This window comes from Hyperolius riggenbachi, chromosome 2, assembly GCF_040937935.1.
Source record: "Hyperolius riggenbachi isolate aHypRig1 chromosome 2, aHypRig1.pri, whole genome shotgun sequence".
Taxonomy (NCBI): Eukaryota; Metazoa; Chordata; class Amphibia; order Anura; family Hyperoliidae; genus Hyperolius; species Hyperolius riggenbachi.
In genome coordinates this window covers 316,025,996-316,046,893 of record NC_090647.1, presented here as the reverse complement: position 1 = coordinate 316,046,893, position 20,898 = coordinate 316,025,996, and the positions used below count along the sequence as shown (strand labels likewise).

The window sequence follows — 20,898 nt, the reverse complement described above, 5'->3', positions numbered from 1 at the left end:
ATTTACAGCCGGAGCTGCTGTAATGACAACTGGGCAGCAGCTGGAAGCCGAAAGAGGAGTCTCCGGCCAGGTAAGTACTAACGGAATGGATAAAATCATTAAAGGGCAACTTGGCCTCATTTTTTATTTTTTATGGGGGAAACCTAAGTGGGGAAGTGGTTATGTGTATTTTGTGGGAAACACTGCCGCATTATGTGTATTTTGTGGGAAAAAGCTGCATCTGTGTCTATTTTGTGGGAAACTGATGTAACATTATGTGTATTTTGTAGAAAACACTGTCTCGTTATGTGTATCTTGTGGGAAACTATGTAGGTTTGTCTGAGGCAGGGGCATAATTAGAGGGGAGCAGGCCCTGTGACTGAAGGGGGAGGGGGCAGAGCGGTAGAGGGACCCCTACTACTAACCTTCCCTACTTCTGATAGAGGGATCCATCCTTCATATCAGGTGTTTTGTGGCTACATTTATTATGGTTGTGAGGATGATGATGGCCACACTTGTCTTATGACCTGTGTAAGGTGGGCCCCTAGACCGTGAAGGTCACAGAGAGGAGGCTAGGGAAGGGGTGTGAACATTAATGGGGTCCCATCAAAGTTTTGTTGTTACACCGATTGTCTGAGGTTAATGTTAGGTTAACGCTAAGGGTGCAGATCACCTTTTTTATTCTGCACCAGAAAAGTTGCGTTAAGATTGCTACTCTAAAAGCTGAAGTACGTAGCTGTTACTCAGAGATTCTTAGCTGCCCTAGCCCTGTGCTACATGTTACCTCTGGGTTTTAGTACTTAATCAGATGCTTACTTTCTTGCACCCTGATATGGAAACATTTACTGACCTGCTTGGACCACACTGACACTTTTTTTTTTTTACAGAGGAGCAAAAGTAATGTAGGCAATTTTTGTGTTATCTTTGACACAAGTTGTGTCTTCATTTGAGAATTGTGGGAAAGGACCAATAGCCATGTTCTTTTTTTTTACTTTTTATTTATGCGTTAATTATATGCTTTATGCTGTGAAAACTATTCACTATTCCTTTTTTCTATACATTATCATTCAGCTTTTATCAGGTGCTAGTGGAGGGGGAAAGTTCCCGACGCTCTAGACGTGAGCTGGCTGTGCCGGGCTGTTTTCCTGGAGCAGGTGGATATGAAGAAGCAGAGACGGAGGGAGCCACTAGTTATGTAGGGGCAGAACTTCCTCCTAGTGAATTACCTCGCGATACCCCCTTTATAGTCGGTGACAATCGCAGCTATGGAGGCTACTGGAATCCACCACTTGATCCTCGGAAAGGTTATCTTATCTACCTGCAGGCTGCCAGCCATCACCGTGGGGTAAGAATATCAAATGCGCGCGAGATGCATTTCATTACTGAGAGCTAGAAAGAAGTGTTTTATTTATAGGTATTTATGTCAAAGGATAATTATATGTGGCATGCATCAATACATTCAACGCTTGTAGCAGGTGTGTCTTTTTCCACATGACAAATCTTTTCAATTATTTTTCTTTACAGGAAACACGTCTTAACTGTGTGAGGATTGCCAGGAAAGGTAAATACAGAAATTCTTGATGCAAAATGCCAACATTTCTACCTTGAATGCTTTTATATACATGTGTTTCAGCTGTTGATCATTCTGTATAATTTACCTATGCCTTCTGCCTGCAGTACCGTTGCCATGCATCCTTCTTCTTTTTTTGTGGACTTTATTGATGTCCTGCCCAATAAAAATAGACTTTCCTCTCTCTGGGCTTATCTTTTACACTTTGTCATTTTATATTGGCTTCCTGTTTCCGATGTCCGTGACTTTTACTTGTTCTTTGTGTTAGCGTAATTGCACAATAGCCTCTAATTTTAGGCATTTATGATTAAAATAAAGTTATTTAATATCAAGTCTACATAAAATGTTAATTTCAATGTTTTATAGCTCCCTGCAAGGACAGTCACCGCTTCTCTATGGCTCCCCAACATTCAGAAGAGATGGGGCTGGTGCTTGGTATCTGTGCTGGTGGACTGATCGTGTTCATTGTGCTACTTGGGGCTGTCATTCTTATTGTCCGTAAGGGGTAAGTAACAGGATATTCTTGGTTTACTGGTTAGCAGCCATAACAATATTGTGCAGATCTGTTTTCTTCAGTAGTTTCATACTATCCTTCTTTTCTCTAATGCTGCCAGAAGAACTCAGTTTTCTTATGCTTACTATCCGTAAGTATTAATATAGTTCTCTGCTAAAAATATATTACATCAATTGCCATGCTTTGGGAATTAAAGCATAATCCATGTGAAAGGTTCCCAACAAAAACAATCAATTTCTTATACACCGTTTTTTTTTCTGCAGGTGAAGTCATACAGGTTAAAACATGAAATAAAAGTGACACTTCAACACCTGATCATGGCCAGCCTATCAGAGACTGATGAAATGTTCATGTGTTTCTGCCATTTTCTGGTGTATTATTCACAGAAAGAAAGCAGAAGTGACACATCATCATATGCTGATGCTAAGCCAATCAGTGACTTACAGATTGGCCTTTGTGTCACTGCACGCTTTGTTTGACCCCAATTATTTTGTAAATCATGTAAGATAAGTTGATCAACTCTAGTTCTCAGTCGTTTTTCCTATGGTTGTCTAGCAATGTGCATATACTGTAGAGTATGAGACTTTTTATGGCAACCTAACTGAAATGCATCATGTCTCTCAAATCACAGTTTTACTGCAGTCAAACAATAAACTAAAAAAGCAATCCACATTACCTTTAGTATGTATGGAAATATCTGTCTTAACGTCTCTTCCTTTGCTCTGTTTACATAGACCCAAGTGCATCTGTCATAACCAACTGAGCAGCACTATGGTGAGGTGGCTAGCACTCTTGCTGTGCAGGACTAGAGTCCTGGGCTCAAAGCTAGGTCAGGGCACTATCTGCATGGAGTTTGTATGGTCTCCTTTTGTCTGCTTGGGCTACTTCCAAGCATTCTGGTTTCCTCTCACATCCTAAAAACATACAGATAACTTAATTGGTTTCCTTCAAAATTGGCCTTAGGGAAATTATACTGTCTTTTGCTATCCCTGGCTAACTACAGGAAGCTGTCACCATGCTGAATCACTTCCTTTTGGAATGCCATGTGCTCTACTGTTTTTCAGCCATTTTAAACATGCTTCATTATTATATGGTGGACATTCATAAAACTGAGCCTACGCAGCACATACTGTAACTATTAGGGAGTAATAGGGACCTATTAGTAGGGATTGGACTGTGAACTCCTCTGAGGGACAGTTAAAGGTGTATGCACTAAACTGCAGTAAGCTGAATAATCTGCATGAGGTCTTATCACTCACTGTGCCAGAATTATCAAAACTTTACCGACAGTTTTTTCTTCTTAAACAGTTCTAACCAGCAGGGGGAATTGTTCTGCATGATAATAAGAAACTTCTTAAATCCTACTTAAAGGATACCCGAAGTGACATGTGACATGATGAGATAGACATGGGTATGTACAGTGCCTAGCACACAGATAACTATGCTGTGTTCCTTTTTTTTCTTTCTCTGTCTGAAAGAGTTAAATATCAGGTATGTAAGTGGCTCACTCAGTCCTGACTCAGACAGGAAGTAACTACAGTGTGACCCTCACTGATAAGAAATTTCCCTTTTTATCTCTTTCTTGCTCTCAGAAGCCATTTTCTGTTAAATGGTGTTTTATAGTTGAAATTTCTTATTTGTGTGCTAAGCACTGTACATACACATGTCTATCTCATCTTGTCACATGTCACTTCGGGTATCCTTTAATAGCGGCAGTTTAGCGTGAATTTCTAGAACCACAGTAAAGTTAAAAAAAGTGCAAATCCATCCCTAAACTGCCGCAGATCAAGAAGTGCTTAATAGCACTTCTACAGATTGTGGACTGTAGACTAGACACTATTTGTGAAGTGCTACTTCCCTCTGCTGAATCCTGTGAAGCTTTTCTGTGCTTAAAGAGAACCCGAGGTGGGTTTGAAGAATATTATCTGCATACAGAGGCTGGCTCTGCCTATACAGCCCAGCCTCTGTTGCTATCCCAAACCCCCCTAAGGTCCCCCTGCACTCTGCAATCCCTCATAAATCACAGCCACGCTGCTGACAAACAGCTTGTCAGAGCTGGCTGTGTTTATCTCTATAGTGTCAGTCTGCTGCTCTCCCCGCCTCCTGCAGAACGCCAGTCCCTGCCTGCATCCCTTCCCTCCCTGCTGATTGGAGGGAAGGGACGGGGGCAGGGACCGGAGCTATGCAGGAGGCGGGGGAGCAGCTGAGACTGACACTACAGATGTAAACAGAGCCTCACAGCACGGCTGTGATTTATGAGGGATTGCAGAGTGCAGGGGGACCTTAGTGGGGTTTGGGATAGCAACAGAGGCTGGGCTGTATAGGCAGATCCAGCCTCTGTATGCAGATAACATTCTTTAAACACACCTCGGGTTCTCTTTAACCCTTCCAGTGCTGGGCACTCATTCCTAAGCTTCATTTTTTTTCTTCAGCTCTAATACATTTATATTATTTATTTATTTACATTACATCTTGTTAGTTAACCTAAAATAAGCTACTGTAAATAATATATATGTTATTATAACTTCTCTTTTCTGTATCAATACAGCAGGTGTATTAGTTACCTCAGCAACAGAAATTTCCCTCACACGCTGCACTGTCTGAGAAACCTTCCTAACTCCTCCTATTTTAGAACATTTTAGGAAGGATTCTGCACTATTTAGTGATTTCTTAAAGGGAATATCCAAACTCAGAAAAAAAAACATTACTTGCCCAGGGTTTCCTCCAGCCCCTTACAGCCGACATGTCCCACACCTCAACTCCGCTCTCAGCCAACGTAGTAGTTCTGCACAGCACACTCCGGACAACGTGGACTTGATTGACAGCGGCGCTCGCACAGGCACGGTAGTGGACGACCTCACGAGGTCGGCCTCTGCACCAGTGGGGAACAGGCCAGCGGCTGAGAGCATAGCCGCAGCATGGGACATGTCGACTGCAAGGGGCTGGAGAAAGCGCCAGGTAAGTAGATTTTTTTTTATGAGCTCAGACATTCCCTTTAAGATGTCTGAGACAACTTTGCATGGATTTCTAAAAACCTACTAATATTTTGTCTCATACACTCTTGATAAATGCCCCCCAATGAGTAGAGTAGGATGCAATACATTACATACAATGCATTATGCTCTACTCATTGTGCGGTAAGACCTTATGCACATAACTCTGCTTACCGCAGTTTAGTGAACCTATACCAGAGTGACATGACAAGTGCTGTGGAAAATGCCAGTGCTATAAAAATAAATAAATATAATTGTATGAGAAGAGTATTAGGGGCACATAGGGAGATCATGGGGTCACCTGATTTTTCTGGCAATTTCTGCCACTCCCTCTAATAAAGGATCAAACACACATACCATGTCTTGGCAATAACATTGTAGATATTAGCAAATAAGTAGAGCTAGAGTCATGTGATCATTAGGTGATCTTACCTTTTCTTGAATCAGAGTTATAGCCAAAATGTGTTTTCTACTTCAATGCATTTGCCACACCATGATACTTTTTAATGCTAGGTACACACAATACGTTTTTGTATTTGATAGATGCGTTCGATAGTTTCCAACATGTCCGATATTACTTTTGATTGTTTTACCGCTGGATTCCTTATATAAGTGAATGGAAATTGATTAGGAAAAGATAAGAGAATTGAGCGGGAAATCGAGCAGAAAAACAAATCAAAAATCGATTAAAGAGAAAATTGACCAAAAAAACGCATTGTGTGTACCTAGCATAAGAGCAGAATCCTGGTTTTACCTAAACTGGTTGATATTTATTTTCACCTTATCTGGAGCCCTATCATATGTTTGTTTTCCATTCTTATGTGCTGAATGGTGTGTTTGTTTCTACAACAGTGTTTATTTTTCTAGAAGTGAGTTGTCATTTGCTTTCCTTAATAAAGCATTGGAAATGAAATAAAATGACCACCAATCTTCAATAAATCATATGTCCCTCCCTTGCTTGGAGTAACACAGTTATAAACTGCAGGGCTACATGAAGAGTTTGTACTCCTCTGAAAGTTGACAATGTTCTGCTTAAATGGCACTGCTAGTGCTAGCGCTGTACACTGTGTAGATTAATAATGAAGTTAGTTTTCATTTCTCTCACAGAAAGCCAATGGGCCTGACTAAGTCTGCCTTGCCAGTACAACATGAAAATTCCTGTGCTGCAGTTCCAAGGGAACATGTGAAGATCACAGATAAGCCCAAACTAATGCAGGAAGAGGCTGCATTGACCTTTATGCACAGCTATGGTTCTCGAGGTAAGTAGAGTATATATTGAATTTCCACATGTTACAAAGCATCCTTACAGAAAAGTAACTGTATTTCTGACATATTGCCTTGGCACTGCAGGCATGAATGAGTAGGAGTTTCCTTTCTAGCATTAAAATGTGAACCAGTGGGCAAATATTTAGTGATTAAGAAAAAGCCTGAGTTGTAAATTATGCCCACCCCTTCCTCCCTCAATGAAACGCTCCCATTGGCCAACTGTCAGCATCATAAGTCATGTGATGTTGGTGGCAGGATAAGTGGGTACTGGCCTAGTCACAGGCGGCCAGTGGGATCAGCATAATCAGGGAGGATGGGGTGGGTATATGTTACAACGCAGGGTTTAGTCTCACTCCATAAACAGACATAGGTTCACTTTAAGATATAATCTATTTATATATTATCTACCTAGTAAGAATATCAATATTGTTAAGTAGAATGAACATTTTATTGATAATGACCCAATGATAGCTTACTAAAGTGGAGACTGATATGGCAATATGAAGAAATGTTTTCATACCACTAATCTGTTGTCTTGCAAAATGATCATCTAAAGCAGAGTTCCTTAACCCTGTCATCAAGGCCTACAAATACTTCATGTTTCGTGAAAATCGACAGAGGTGTATAGCTCTGCTGAAACACAAATTACTCCACCTGTCAATGTTTGCGGTTCCCTGCAAAGCATGTTCTGTTAGTGGGCTTAGAGGACAGCATTGGGGAACTCCCATCTAAAGGCAACACAAACTTTGAGCAATGTGGAAGGTAGGGTTGCTGCCTTTTATTATCTTTCCTGGCTGTTGTGCTGATTCTTTGCTTATAAAACTACCTGACCCAGAGAGAGTATACAGAACAGTCTTTTTGACTTCATTGTGTGTGTGCCTGTCACATGTGTATGGCTCAGGCACAACCAGAGGCAAAGGATAAGCATGACAGCCAGGTAACTGTCTCTTTTCAGAATACAATAAAGATGGCGGCTGCCAAATTCCTCTTCAAGTTAACCCATAAATGACATTTCCTTCACACACATTTCTAAATGTTGCAGAGAGTGAGGTCTTATTGCTCATCATTTTAGGAGAGCAGCGTGTTGGCTCTGTGACAGAGTCGAGCAGTCTTCTTGGAGGGTCACCTAGGAGAAATGGTGGCAGGAAGGGGTCTCCGTATCACACTGGACAACTGCATCCTGCTGTACGTGTAGCAGATCTCCTCCAACACATAAACCAGATGAAAGTGGCAGAGGGTTACGGATTTAAACAAGAGTATGAGGTTAGTTTCTTGCCTTTGTGGTGTATTTCCCTATGCAGGACTCTATTTTGTGTAAGGGTGGAATTTTATAGAAGTAAGGTTAAAATTAATAAAAAAAAATTTAAAAAATAAATGAGTATGTTTAATCAGACACAGTCAGTGCTTGATGTCATCAATTTGTTTTCTGTCTGCCTGCATGAGGCCTAGTGTACAGAGAACAGATTGCCGTTTTGGGTTTCAGTTCACAGATATGTGAGTAATGCATATACACACAGTGATGGAGTTTTTGGAGAGAGCAGGGAGCGGCAGTAGACCATCCAAACATAGCACAATCTACAGAACTGCTGTGTTTAATGTAATGCGTAAGTGTGTATAAGCAATAGGCAACTAGGGGTTCCCATTACTGTTTTTTGTTTTGGTTGTTGGGTGGGGGGAGGTGGCTGTTATGAAATGAAGGAAATATGTCAGTGTTTTAGCATACTTACATTAAAGAGGAACTGTGGTGAAAATAACATAAAGAATGATTTGTTTTTTCTACAATATACCGGTATTAATTTATACATTATTTGGTCAGTGTTTGCACATTGTACAATCTTTCCTTACCCTGGTTTACATTCTGACATGGCGACACCTTTTGTCCTGACAGGTGACTTCCACATAGCTACTCAACATAGGCTAATCATCACTGGGAAGGCAGGGCTACATTCAGTCTACAGCAATATATAGATATAGGAAGTATTTCTGATGCTGAAACCAGGAAAATTACTGTAAACGTGGGTATTCTGAATACTTTCCTGCATTCTACTATATGTCACTACAGTGCCCCTTTAAGTACACATCCTTTCTTTAAGGACTCACAAGGTGAAAACAGTTATCAATCGCTACTTACCTGGGGTTTTTTCCAGCCGTGAAGCTAGGCAACCCGTCGGCGGATCCACTCTTCTGCGCATGTGTGGGCACCCAATGTCATTGGGCACGTACTGCGCCTGCACAGACTACCTGCACAGGTGCAGTACGCACCCAAAGACGGGGGTGCGAGGTCGCTGCCAGCCAAGCACACCCACACTTGCGCAGAAGGGCCGACCTGCCACCGGGTTGCCTAGCTTCACGGGGGAACAGCAGGACATTGGGGACTTAGAAGACATCTAGGGGCTGGAAGAAGCCCCAGACAAGCAATGATTCATAATTGTTTTCACCTTGTTATACCATTACAGTTAGTTTTGAGAGTGAAAACCATAATCAGTCATATATAAAAACATGAAGAAGTGTAGTTATATGAAAGGTATAACTTAAGGGACAGTTTGAAAAACAAAATATTTTTGTACAATTATGGAGCAGTTCTAGCAAATATATACTGTATGTGTGTCTATGGGTATTACTTGAGATGATATTACCCATGGTAAGGGATCCTTGGCCCACGCAGTAATTAACACAAACTTACGAATGTTGAAAAGCTTTGATGTAGAATGTTTGTATTACGCTATAGCTAAATTGCCTTGCATTTTTGATGTGTGAAAAGCATAAGCTTGGCATGCACAGATGGATATTGGCTTGATTTTGCAGACAGTTACTCCTTGATCAAGAAATCAATCAGGCATTGATGATCGATGCACCACTTTGCTTCAGATTTCTGTTGAAGTGTTAGTAAAAAAAACAAAAACCTAAAAAATGATGTGAAATGTTGCTGGGTTATTTTATTTTTACCGCCCAGTGCTGTACAGAACTATGGCTTCAATTCATCAAGCATTACCACGTTCGGTAATGCTAAAAACAGCTGACTTTACGGAGCACTTAGTAAAATGTCAATTCATCAAAGCAGTTACCTCATGAAAAGCTGACATTACCGACTTGTCCAGTGATTACCACAACACATGTCAGTAAAATGTCAGCAAATGTCAATTCATCAAGGTTACAGCATTCAACAACATTTGCGGTGATCATCTCCAGCTCTCCCCTGTTGATAACAAGCTTGGAATGCCTTCAGTGTGGATGTCTCCATGCTTGACAGGAGCAGGCAGCTAATAGAAACGTCCCCAGTCGCCTGCAAGTGCTGCTGATAGGTTGGCTTCTGGGGTGGAACAGACCCCCCCCCCCCCCCGCAGCGAGCAGAGAGTTAGAATAAAATATACTTTCCAGGCACCCTTCGGTAGTGTAACCCCTTGAGTGCCTTTTTGAATATGCCGAGATGCAAGTGGGAGCTCGTGGCAAAATGACCTAAGCAGGGCATGTGTAATGTTTCTCGGCAGTTCATCTTAGCTGGGGCAAGTAAATAGAAAATTAAGACTAATGAGACAGATTCAGCACGAGCAGAGGCAGTATAACATGTATAACATGCACATTTATAGGGATGTCGAAGATGCCTTTTTTCTATTATAATGCCCTCACTGCACGGACCTCTTCGGTAACTTACCGAACATCTACCACATGTGTGACAATACTGATGAATTAGCACACACAGGTATAAAATACCGAATGCAGTATTTTAAGGACTTGGTTATTGTTATCGAACAGCCCTTGATGAATTGAAGCCAATGTGGCTATTGATCCCGGCCCCTCCTCCACCACCAGCTTCATGAAATTTTACAACTGCTCCTGATGACAGCTGAATCAGGAAACTGCCTGAAACAGATGGAAAGCTCTTCAGTTCACAAGATGATATATATATATATATATATATATATATATATATATATATATATATATATACTACAAATACCAGTTCAGTTAGACATTATATAGAAATAAATGTATTTTTATGCAGCCCAAGAATCCAAGTCTTTTATTACCTGCAGAACAGCTCTCAAACTAACTGGGAGGTGGAGGGGATAATCAGAGTTGCAGCCCTAAGGTTGCATACACAGACTTTTAAAATGAACCGAGCACCATTGTTGGAAACCAGGGCATCTCAATAGCATGTTATAAGAATATATAATGCCAACAGTGATTAACTTCACATTCATCTATGTTTATACCACAATAAAATGTTTTAAAAATGAAAATGAAAAGTACATATTAACAATGTGGCTCATTACTAAAAGAATACTTCTTTTTATATTTAAGTGTTTGTTAAAGGGTTTCATTGCCCTACTTCAGCGGCCTGCAGTCTGCAGAAAGAGCAGGCAGATAAGGATTACTGTAATTAGCAGTAGCAATTAACAGTAGCAATGAACAAACAAAAGCTTTCATCAGGGCGAAGGGATTAGGGGGGGGGGGGTGCCAGATTCTACAGCTATTAGAAACCAGTACAAACTGCAGAAAAAGAAAGTTGCTTGGATCCCTTTAACCTCTTGAGGACCACAAGATTACACACCCCTAGGGACCAGGCCATTTTTTACAATGCAGCACTCTGCAGCTTTAACAGTTTGCTGCACAGCCGTACAACTTAGTACACAAATGAATCTTGCATCCTTTTCTTGCCTCTTGCCACCAACAGAGCTTTCTGTTGGTGGCATCTGATTGCTGCTGCAAGGCCATTTTTTAAAAATGTATTTATATAGTATTTTTTTGATAATACATTTTGATATTTTTTTTCTATTTTCCCTCTCTCCCCCTGAGATCCAATAGCATGATCACCTCTCATGGGCATCAGCCTATGTGAGGGATCAGTTTGTGAGCCACTCGAGGAGACAGCTCAGTGACAGAGCTGTCCCCAGTACAGCCCTGCGCTAGATTGCAGCCCTGTACAAAAGAAAAATGGCTTTATTTTCCTTTAACAGCCTGCCAACCGTGGCAAGCTGATCACGGAGCCCTGCTCTTTTTATTTAGGGAGTCTTGCACTAGAGTGAGCGCGAGCTTCCGTCAAATATTGCGCATCGTGAGATGACACACCAGTGTGCCCAGGAGGAATGAGGAAGCTGCCATCCTGCGTTAGGCGGTCGCAGAGTGGTTAAGTTTGATTATTGGCAGATTTGATCACTTCTTAAATATATGACTCAACATGCCATATTGGTCACAATCATGATCAATTTCCACTTAAGTCAATCTAAATTATCGATAGGACCAGACGGAAGATCTCTGTCGATTGGGGGCAAGGCAGAAGCGCTGGTATATCGATGGCCCATAGCACTGCGTTACAATTGATTTTCAATAGATTTTATGCTGAAATCTATTTCATGCTGCAAACTGTTGAATATCTATGTGCAGAGTGTTGAAGGAATCTATTAATTATTATTATTGTTTAGTAATTATATAGCGCCGACATATTACGCAGCGCTGTATCTTATCAATAACTGTCCCTGAGAGGGGCTCACAATCTAATTCATACCATTGTCATATGTCTATGTATGTATCATGTAGTGTATTATCATAGTCTAGGGACAACTTTTTTTTTTTTTAGGGGAAGCCAAATAACTTATCTGTATGCTTTTGGGCTGTGGGAGGAAACCGAAGTGTCCGAGGGAACCCCACACAGACATGGGGAGAGCATACAGACTCTGTGCAGATACTGCCCTGGCTGGGATTCAAACAGGGACCCAGTGCTGCAAGACAAGAGTACTAACTAGTATGCCACCATGTGAATGTGTGACTACCTTCATTCTGTGAGGTACCTTACAATGACCATTGCCCATTAATGTGCTGTGTTTGCCATACACAGTTCAGTCAAGCATGTCTTTACCTAAGTTTATTTGGACTATGGTGGAAAAGTGATAACAGTTTGCTGGCTCTGTTTTCTAGATGCATTTGCAATACAGGATTGAATAAATAAAATTAATAATATGTTGTGAGGAAAGACACTTAAAATAGACTATACTGTATTGCAATGTAGGTATTTAGCTGCAGCGAATTCACTTACAGTAGTAAGATTTAGGTTTTGTTTATTAGAGTTCTCCCAGGCTGGAAAACAAATACAAAATAAAGTGCTGGTTTTATACAAGTAACACCGTGTTTCGCCTCACAAAATGGGGGCTTCATCAGGGATGTAGTTTTAGGTGTATTAATAAACAACACAAGTCTGAATAGATGTAATGTGCAAGCTAGCCCATTTAACAGCACTTTTGTTGCTATACATTTATTGGGGTAACAGGGATTAGGTAGTTTATCCAGGAACCCTGAAAGGGTTTTGAGATTGCAAAGCTATGTACACATTCTAGATTAACCAGTTATAGCTAAGAGAATGAATATATCCGTCCAGCAGGAGCCCAATCTGGATGGATTTACGCATCAAGCATTATTGCGAGTGTGCGCACGCACACGACTGTTTGCTAGTTAATCAATGTTCGTCCTGTTTCAGAGCTTCTTTGATTGGGATGTGACAAAGAAGAAGGACAAAGGGAAAGGCAGACAAGAGCCTCCACAAAATTGTACGTAATACAACTTTGGGAATATTTCTTTTGAGGCATCCCTTGTGTGCTGCCTGTATGGCTCTCACAATGTCTGTTACAACTCTTAGTTTTGTTTGCAGATGAGAGACACCGTGTCCGGCTCCACCCCCTTCAGGCGGACTGTAGTTCAGAAGAGATAAATGCCAACTACATTGATGTGAGTATTCTGCGTAGCTAGTATTTAGAAATTAGAATGCATGTGGACAGCACACAGATCTGTGCATTAATATTGGATCACATTCCCAATAACTACAGGAAGTGGAAAGTGGCTGTGATGCCTACAGTAGTGAATCACAAATCTGTTGTAGTACCATGGAACAAAATAATACTATCGATCTGACTACTGTGGTTAATATAGTTCTACCTCTTGTCAGCTTAAAATGTTTAGAATAATTAATACTAGATACACTTACATGCCCTGGTGATACTGATTGGTATCAGGTAAAACCTTTACCCGTCAGTTGTTTTGACAGTGCCGTGAAGCAGCTTCAAGGCCGCTATTGTTCTGAAGGTGCCTATTAACTCTGGGATTTTTATCTAATTTTCTGTAAAATCATTAGGATTGAAATAGAAGATTTATTTAATTGATCCGCAGCATTAAAGAATCTAACTTGCGATCAGACCTACACCAGTTATGTATTTATGAAAAATCTGCCTGTTTCTTTATAGGTGCCAATTAACAACACAATTTAACAAGTGCTTGACCTTCCGATCAATCAGGTCGCCAGTTCGCCCCATCCCCACCCCTGCAGAGTTTTCTGCTGACATCCATGTGCTAGAAGTCACACAACTGTCACACAACTGCACTGTTAAAATAGTTGTTCCAAATTATCAGCAGTTTTATGGGTTAAGTACATGTGGAAAACACCAAACCTCTAAGTATAACAGAAAAAGGGCGAACACAGTCATTTTTATATGAAACAGACAGTGTGTCTTTGCTGTGTCATGATTTCTCAAGTGTATTTTCCACAGGACAATCACTTCACAATGCTAATTTACTGTAAAAGAAAGAAACAGTTTTAGCATGGCAGAGTAAGAGAGGGACCCTTGCTATGGTGCTAAACGGTGGAAAAGAACTAAACATTGTCCCACAGATTCCTGTATTTTGGGTAGAGCTGCTTTTTAAACTCAATGTTAATTTCTTTCTGTAACTCTAAATCCTTTATTAGCCATATTGCTATCATACTAGCTTTTATCCCAATGTAATGTCAGCTATGTAAAACAGATACCAATTTCTCCCAGGCCACAGTTCAGATTTCGGGCCCCCTTGTGCTCCTTTTGGTAAGCTGAAGTGAAGAGAGGTCAAAGAAGGTGGCTGGTGGACCCCTTGACACCCACTAAGCCCCAAGCACCTGCCTAGGATGCCTGGCGGATGGTCCTGCTCTGGCTTTGGGGGCTTTAGTTAAAGGTTAACAAACCCCAAAATCAAATTGTTCAAATTCCAATAACAATCAAGTTAATAAGTAAATATAAACAATATGTACAAGAAAAGTGGTGGACAAAATACACTTTTTGTTAGTTAAATGTACTTGAAAGCTGCAGGACAACTTGCTTCCTTCCCCTGTAGATTTAGCTAGTGGGTGGATCAATCAAGCAAGCAAGATGAACAGCAACCGCAGCTACAGTTGGTGGCAAAGGGCAGTGACAGAAGTGACAACAAAGGTGTTGCTGACATGACATGGCACTGACATGGTTTCTGCTTGCGTTGTCCCCCCCCCCCCCCCCCCCCCCACACACACACGCACACACACGCACACACACATGCACACACCTCATCCATATTGAGTTTTATACTGAAAAGATGGGTAGGAGATGTGGCACGGCCTGCTGTATAATTGTAGTTCACAGAAAGCTGCATACCATTCCAAAAAAGGTTATGGCAACTGTGGATTGAAGTTGAATGTCGATATTTAATGGCGTTCACTTACACAATAACTTACCATATGTGATGAAGATATATTTAGATTTTTGTACTAAAGTAAAGTAAACCTTTAAGCTGGTGACTATAAGTCTGTCCTGCGAATGTAAGTCTGTCCTCTCCCAGCTGCATATTTTAGTGAGTATGAGTGGTATTTATATATTTATACAAAATGTGAAAATATCCTAAGACTAAATTGCCTTTTACCCATGCACCACATTTGTGTTCTGTAATGCTGCCAGATGATGATGTTGCACCATAAATGATGTACGGTACTTCAGAAACACAGTATATTTCCCTTACCAATAAAATAAAAAATAAAAGGAAGATCATGTGTTGTTTTTGAACATATTTACTAAAAATAACAGAACAAATTCCATGGCTATATGAAACTCCTACAGAACTACATTAATGCAGGTATAGTGCTAGTTAAGTGTTCAGAGATGAAGATAAGTACCGTAACTATGAGCTGTCAGTGCTTAGAGCACAGCTGTGTCTTACTATCCTTTCTGTCTTCACACCTTGACTTTTGGGCCAGGGAGCACTGTGAGCTTTTACGATGCTTTATCATCACAATTTTGCTTGTTTGCCAAAGTACAATAGGTTGCAGCTGCTTTGTCCACACTGTGTGCCAGCATGTTTAATTGAGAATTTATGTTCTATGTGACACTTTGGAATGGTGTACCTTGAGTGCAAACGTTATGACTGCAGGCCTAAAATGGCTTGAGTTTCAGCCAGATTGATATCATGTACAATATCCACTGAATTACTTCTGTTATGTACCAATTGGCATAAATGTTTGCATAGTAACTCTTTTTTTTATCGCTAAAACGTGTTCTAAAATGTTTTCGTTAATGAGTTGGCGCGTTGCTTAAAGAGTGTATTTTGTTAAAGGGTAAAGCAGAAGCTCCTACAGGAAATCACAGTTTTAAACCTTGTGTCAGTTTGCGCTGTTGTTGTGTAAATCACTTATACTAGTTCATCCCAGACTTCAAATTGCAGCTTGTGCTGTATCATGATTCCCACTGTACTGCAGCATAAGAATATGACAGTAACAATCATTGCCTGAAACCAGGCAATGTTAGGCACATGTGGATGATAACATCTTGTGTTAAACCGATACTCTAGCCAAACCTTTTATTTTAGTGGGGAAGGGATAATATATTTGTCCCTTACACAAAGATGTATCCTCACTTTCTCTTCTTTGTGATCCTGTCACCAGGACAGGAAGTCAGCACACAAGGCAGTAATATTCTCATAGATGCTCTAACCCATTTCCACATTAGTAAAATAGGTGATTTACCTCTGTCTGTGTCACCACTGGACAGATCTACCCTACTTTCTGTTGTCAGTAGCCCTGCTACTGCATTAGGAAAGGAGTAGTTGTAAACAAAAAAATTATCCTTAAAGAGGGTTAAACCCTATAACTAAAATGGAAGAACCTACCCTTAGGTACATAAAAGAACATTTGAAAATGTTTTCTTTCAGTGCAGAAAACAGTAAAAATTTGTACTGCTCTGCTATTCTGTAAATGTAATGATTGCCAGCCAGAGCTCTCTGGTCTCTTCACTCTGCTCCTCTTTCCTCCCTCAGCTGAATAGACTCATTGCCAAGGCAATGGCTGAGTCACTTTAGCAGATGAGGGAGGGGGAGCAGAGTGAAGAGACCAGGCAGGGAGCTTCTAGCCAGCAATGATAAGAGATCAGCAGAGCAGTACAGACTTTTACAGTTCTCTGCAATTAATATAAATCATTTTACACACAGTAAATGCTTTCAAATGTTCTTTTATGTACCTCAGAATAGGTACTTCAAATTTAGTTTAGGGAGTTTAATCCCAGTTTAAAGGGGCACTATGGCGAGAAATTGTAAAATTTTAAATATGTGCAAACATATACAAATAAGAAGTATGTTTTTGACAGAGTAAAATGAGCCATAAATTACTTTTCTCCTATGTTGCTGTCACTAAGGGCCCTTTTCCACTTGCAATCGCTAGCGTTCACGCTGAACGCTAGCGATTGCTGAATCGCAATTACCGGCGATTCCCCGACGTTCGCCGCCGCGATTTTGCTATGATATGCACTGCATAGCAAAATCGCGGCAATTATCGCTCCGCCGCGCGTTCGCGTTCCCGACAAAAGCGAATCGCGGTAGTGGAAATGACCTACCGCGATTCCTATGTTAAAAAGCAAACCGTAGCGATTGTAAAATCGCTAGCGGTTTGCGGTTTTGCGATTCAGCCAGCGCAAACGCGCTGGTGGAAAAGGGCCCTTACAGTTAGTAGAAATCTGACTGAAGCGAAAGGTTTTGGACTCTGTCTTTTCATAGGGCATTCTCAGGGATTTATTTATTTTCAAAAGCACTTAGTGAAAGGCAGTTGCTCTGTCCAACTGCCAAAAAACTGTGTAGTGAGCAGGGAAGCTGGCCAGCATCATTGTTGAAATCCTTTTTAGGGAATATCTTTATAAAGAATGAAAGCCTTGCTAAGAATCCTCTATGTAGAGATGGACTAGTCCAAAACCTGTTGCTTCTGTCAGATTTCTAATACCTAGTGTAAGTGACAGCAACATAGGAGAAAAGTAATTTATGGCTCATTTTGGTCTGGAAAAAATGTACTTCTTATTTGTGTATGTTTGCACATATTTTATTATTTCACAATTTTTCGCCATAGTGCCCCTTTAACCCTCCTGGCGGTTAATTAATTCTACCGAATAGGCAGAAATACATTTTTTTTAAAAAATTTTGTTTCATGTAAAGCTACCAGAGTGGTAGCTACATGAAACAACACTAGAGGGTGCATGTGTCCCTCTAGTGCGATCGTCACCAGCATCAATAGCAAACAGGGGAAAGCGTATATAACGCATTCCCCTGTTTGGCATTTCCTGTCGCCATGGCGACTATCGGAATCGACGTCATGGACGTCAGCCGACGTCCTGACATCAGACTCCTCCGATCCAGCCTCCGATCCAGCCCGGAAGTCATTGGTCCGGGCAGCGTAGGGCTCTGGCGGGAGGCCTTCTTCCGCCGCTACGTGCGAGCGATCGCCACGCAGCGGCGGCGATCAAGCTGTACGCGCGGCTAGCAAAGTGCAAATCTAAATCCCCCCTAACACCCCCCCTCCCTCTCCCCTGCAAATTCAACGACTTTCTTGGTTGTGGATTTTGCAGCCCTAACCGCTTCCGTGTTAGCCAGGGCTATGAGCTGCAGCCCTGCCTCACACGCATCTTTCAGTGGCAGATCTCCGCCTCTCCCCCGCCCCTCTCAGCGAAGGAAGACTGAGAGGGGCGGGGGAGAGGCAGCAATTCGCCGCTGACAGACGCGTGTGAGGCAGGGCTGCAGCCCATAGCCCTACCTCACACGGAAGCACTCCCCATAGTGTGCCCCGTGGAGTTTGGGGGGATTTAGATAGTTTATAGCGGCGGGGATGTGGGGGTTTAGTTAGGGATAACATATTAAACATATTTTTGAAATAAAAATACTTTTTTTAGAGACTTCAGAGTCTCTTTAATCAGCTGCAGCTGCTAAATTTGGTTTTAGGAGGGCTTACTTTCTAACCCCTCCTGGATAAGTGGAAATTTGCATGTTAGATGTTTTTTGCTCATCCTCAAAAGTTAGTTGAAATTTCTCCAAAGAGAAACCAAAACAGAAAAAAAGACAACCAATTCCCACTGTGCTACAAATTTGTCTTCTTCTCTATCCAATTAGAAATATTTATCTTATTTTTTTTGTTCTTCATGACAAGGCTCAATAGAAAAAAAGTTTGCTCTTAAATTTTTACATAGTTACATAGTTATTTTGGTTGAAAAAAGACATACGTCCATCGAGATAAAGGGAGGGGGGACACCAAGAGCCCAATAGTGTGATATTGTATAGATGATAATTAATAATGAGTAATATAACAATTTAATACTCACAAACCAGGGTTACCATTAGGCAACCACTGTGAAGGCAGGTGAGGAGATTAACCTGACCCCACTCAGGATTAAAAGTCGCTCTCTGTAGATGGGAAGAAGATGGGTACAACCCTCCACCAAGGGTGGACTTAGCAATATGTAGAAGCTTTCCAGAGGCGCCAATAGAATAAAAGTCACTTAAACGAGCTTAAAACCGATGGGGCAGTGGTGGGCCTATCCCATCCATGCGGACAAAGCAAACAAAGGAAGGACTGTGGCATCAACAGTCAAACAACAATTTATTTATACTCCACAGTAAAAATAGGCAACGCGTTTCACGGGCTCAATCCCGCTTCATCAGGCCAATGAAAAAAGGAGCATACAGCTGAAAACAAAGTGTCAGAGGACATAGTGTAAGGCAGGTTTTGTGAGTATCGCTCATGTTCACAAACAATTCAATGTCAAAACATAACTATATGAACATCAAAACATATTCAGAGGTACTTATTATGCAACACTCTTAAATCATGCAATTCTATGCAAAGTGATTTTATGCAGAACATTTTCATGTAGAAAACTCAGGATTTAGCCTATTAGCTCTACTGGCCACTGTATTCCTTTTGCTTTTCATGCAACAGTTATAAATAGAGGTACATTTGATCAGGTGAATAAATGCATGTAAATTAATATGTTCCTTAATGGGATCAAGTGGTATATAATAATAAATGGGAGCTACCTGTTGATTCAGTATTGGGTCTAAATTTAAAGAAAGACGGGGGAGGGCAAACGTGTCACCAAGAGAGGTAAAAACGTATTTACAGCTAAAAGGACAAAGAGTAAAAATATATAGAGTAAAAATATGGAGTAAAAATACAGAACAAAAATATAAAGTAAAAAATATATATATATATACACATATTATTATCTATAGAATATAGGGTAAACATATGTATTATTACCAGGATGAGGACGAGGTCAATCAAAGTATAATAGTACTAGAAATGGTAGTGATAATGATCTCTGTTAAACAATAAAACAATAGAACAATAAGACAATCAAACAACAGACCAGCATTGCCTGAACACTGGCTTACCTTAACAGCATCAAAACCACACTGAGCGCCTCTGTAATCACATAGAATGCTCCAGTGTCTTAAGAAGGGGGAGTGTAAGCTTTTCCACCAATCAGCAACTGCCATGTGGAACGTATGATGTCATTGCTGTGGGGCGGAGTAGAGATGGAAAAGTACCAAGTGTGAAAACTTACACACTGGCGTGATGGCTGCTGCCTATAGTGGCTACATAGTGTAATGGTCAAGGGCTCTGCCTCCAACACAGGCGACCCAGGTTCAAATCCCGGCACAGCAAGCCAGCACCCAATTTAGTTTTTGGACATCAGTAATAATGAGGTAAACAAACATTTTGGAGTGTGAGGGAGATAACGTGGCAATAAAAAGTTTATAAAAAATATGTGTAAATAATAATAATAATAATAATAAAAATGTATATATATATAAAAAAATAATAATAATAAATAATAAAAATAAATAAATAAATAAATTTAAAATTAATAATACTAATAATAATAATAATAAAAAGAGAGCGACATTTAAAAACTATAGCGGCTATATGTGGATCCAACATTCAGTAAACCTTTTCCAGTACTTCATTCAGTCCTTCTGGAATAAGGGTTTTGAGTACTTGGATCCAATACATTTCTCTTTTTTTGAGATTTTCATGGGCGTTGGGTGTAGTCTCACCAATAGAGTCAATCAAGGTTATGGAGAAGGAGTCTGGGTTACTGTGGTGGTGTGAATGAAAATGCCTGGAGACACTGTGGAAGGGAAATTTATTTAAGATGTTTCTCTTGTGCTGTCCTATCCTGTTACGTGCCATTTGTGTTGTCCTGCCCACATACTGGAGACGACAGGCACAGGTTATGACGTAAATGATATATTTTGATTTTGATACGTCCATCGAGTTCAACCAGAGAACAAAGTACAACACCAGCCTGCTCCCTCACATATCCCTGTTGATCCAGAGGAAGGCAGAAAAACCCTTACAAGGCATGGTCCAATTAGTCCCAAAAGGGAAAAAATTCCTTCCCGACTCCAGATGGCAATCAGATAAAATCCCTGGATCAACATCATTAGGCATTACTTAGTAATTGTAGCCATGGATGTCTTTCAACGCAAGGAAAGCATCT

The 20,898-nt window shown here is 40.7% G+C and overlaps 1 protein-coding gene across 12 annotated transcripts in view; it reads left to right on the top strand.

The window, feature by feature from the left end:
* PTPRU (protein tyrosine phosphatase receptor type U) overlaps positions 1 to 20,898 on the top strand; it is a 253,718-nt gene that overhangs the window by 162,092 nt on the left and 70,728 nt on the right. For 3 of the 12 annotated variants that reach the window (XM_068269156.1, XM_068269149.1, XM_068269147.1), the window contains 8 exons: positions 1,051 to 1,324; positions 1,504 to 1,540; positions 1,916 to 2,054; positions 2,164 to 2,193; positions 6,146 to 6,315; positions 7,395 to 7,585; positions 12,795 to 12,864; positions 12,954 to 13,042. In XM_068269156.1, the coding sequence (XP_068125257.1) occupies positions 1,051 to 1,324; positions 1,504 to 1,540; positions 1,916 to 2,054; positions 2,164 to 2,193; positions 6,146 to 6,315; positions 7,395 to 7,585; positions 12,795 to 12,864; positions 12,954 to 13,042 (1,000 nt within the window). The remainder of the gene's footprint in view (positions 1 to 1,050; positions 1,325 to 1,503; positions 1,541 to 1,915; positions 2,055 to 2,163; positions 2,194 to 6,145; positions 6,316 to 7,394; positions 7,586 to 12,794; positions 12,865 to 12,953; positions 13,043 to 20,898) is intronic. The other 9 variants (XM_068269153.1, XM_068269158.1, XM_068269151.1 and 6 more) reach the window with 6 other exon arrangements.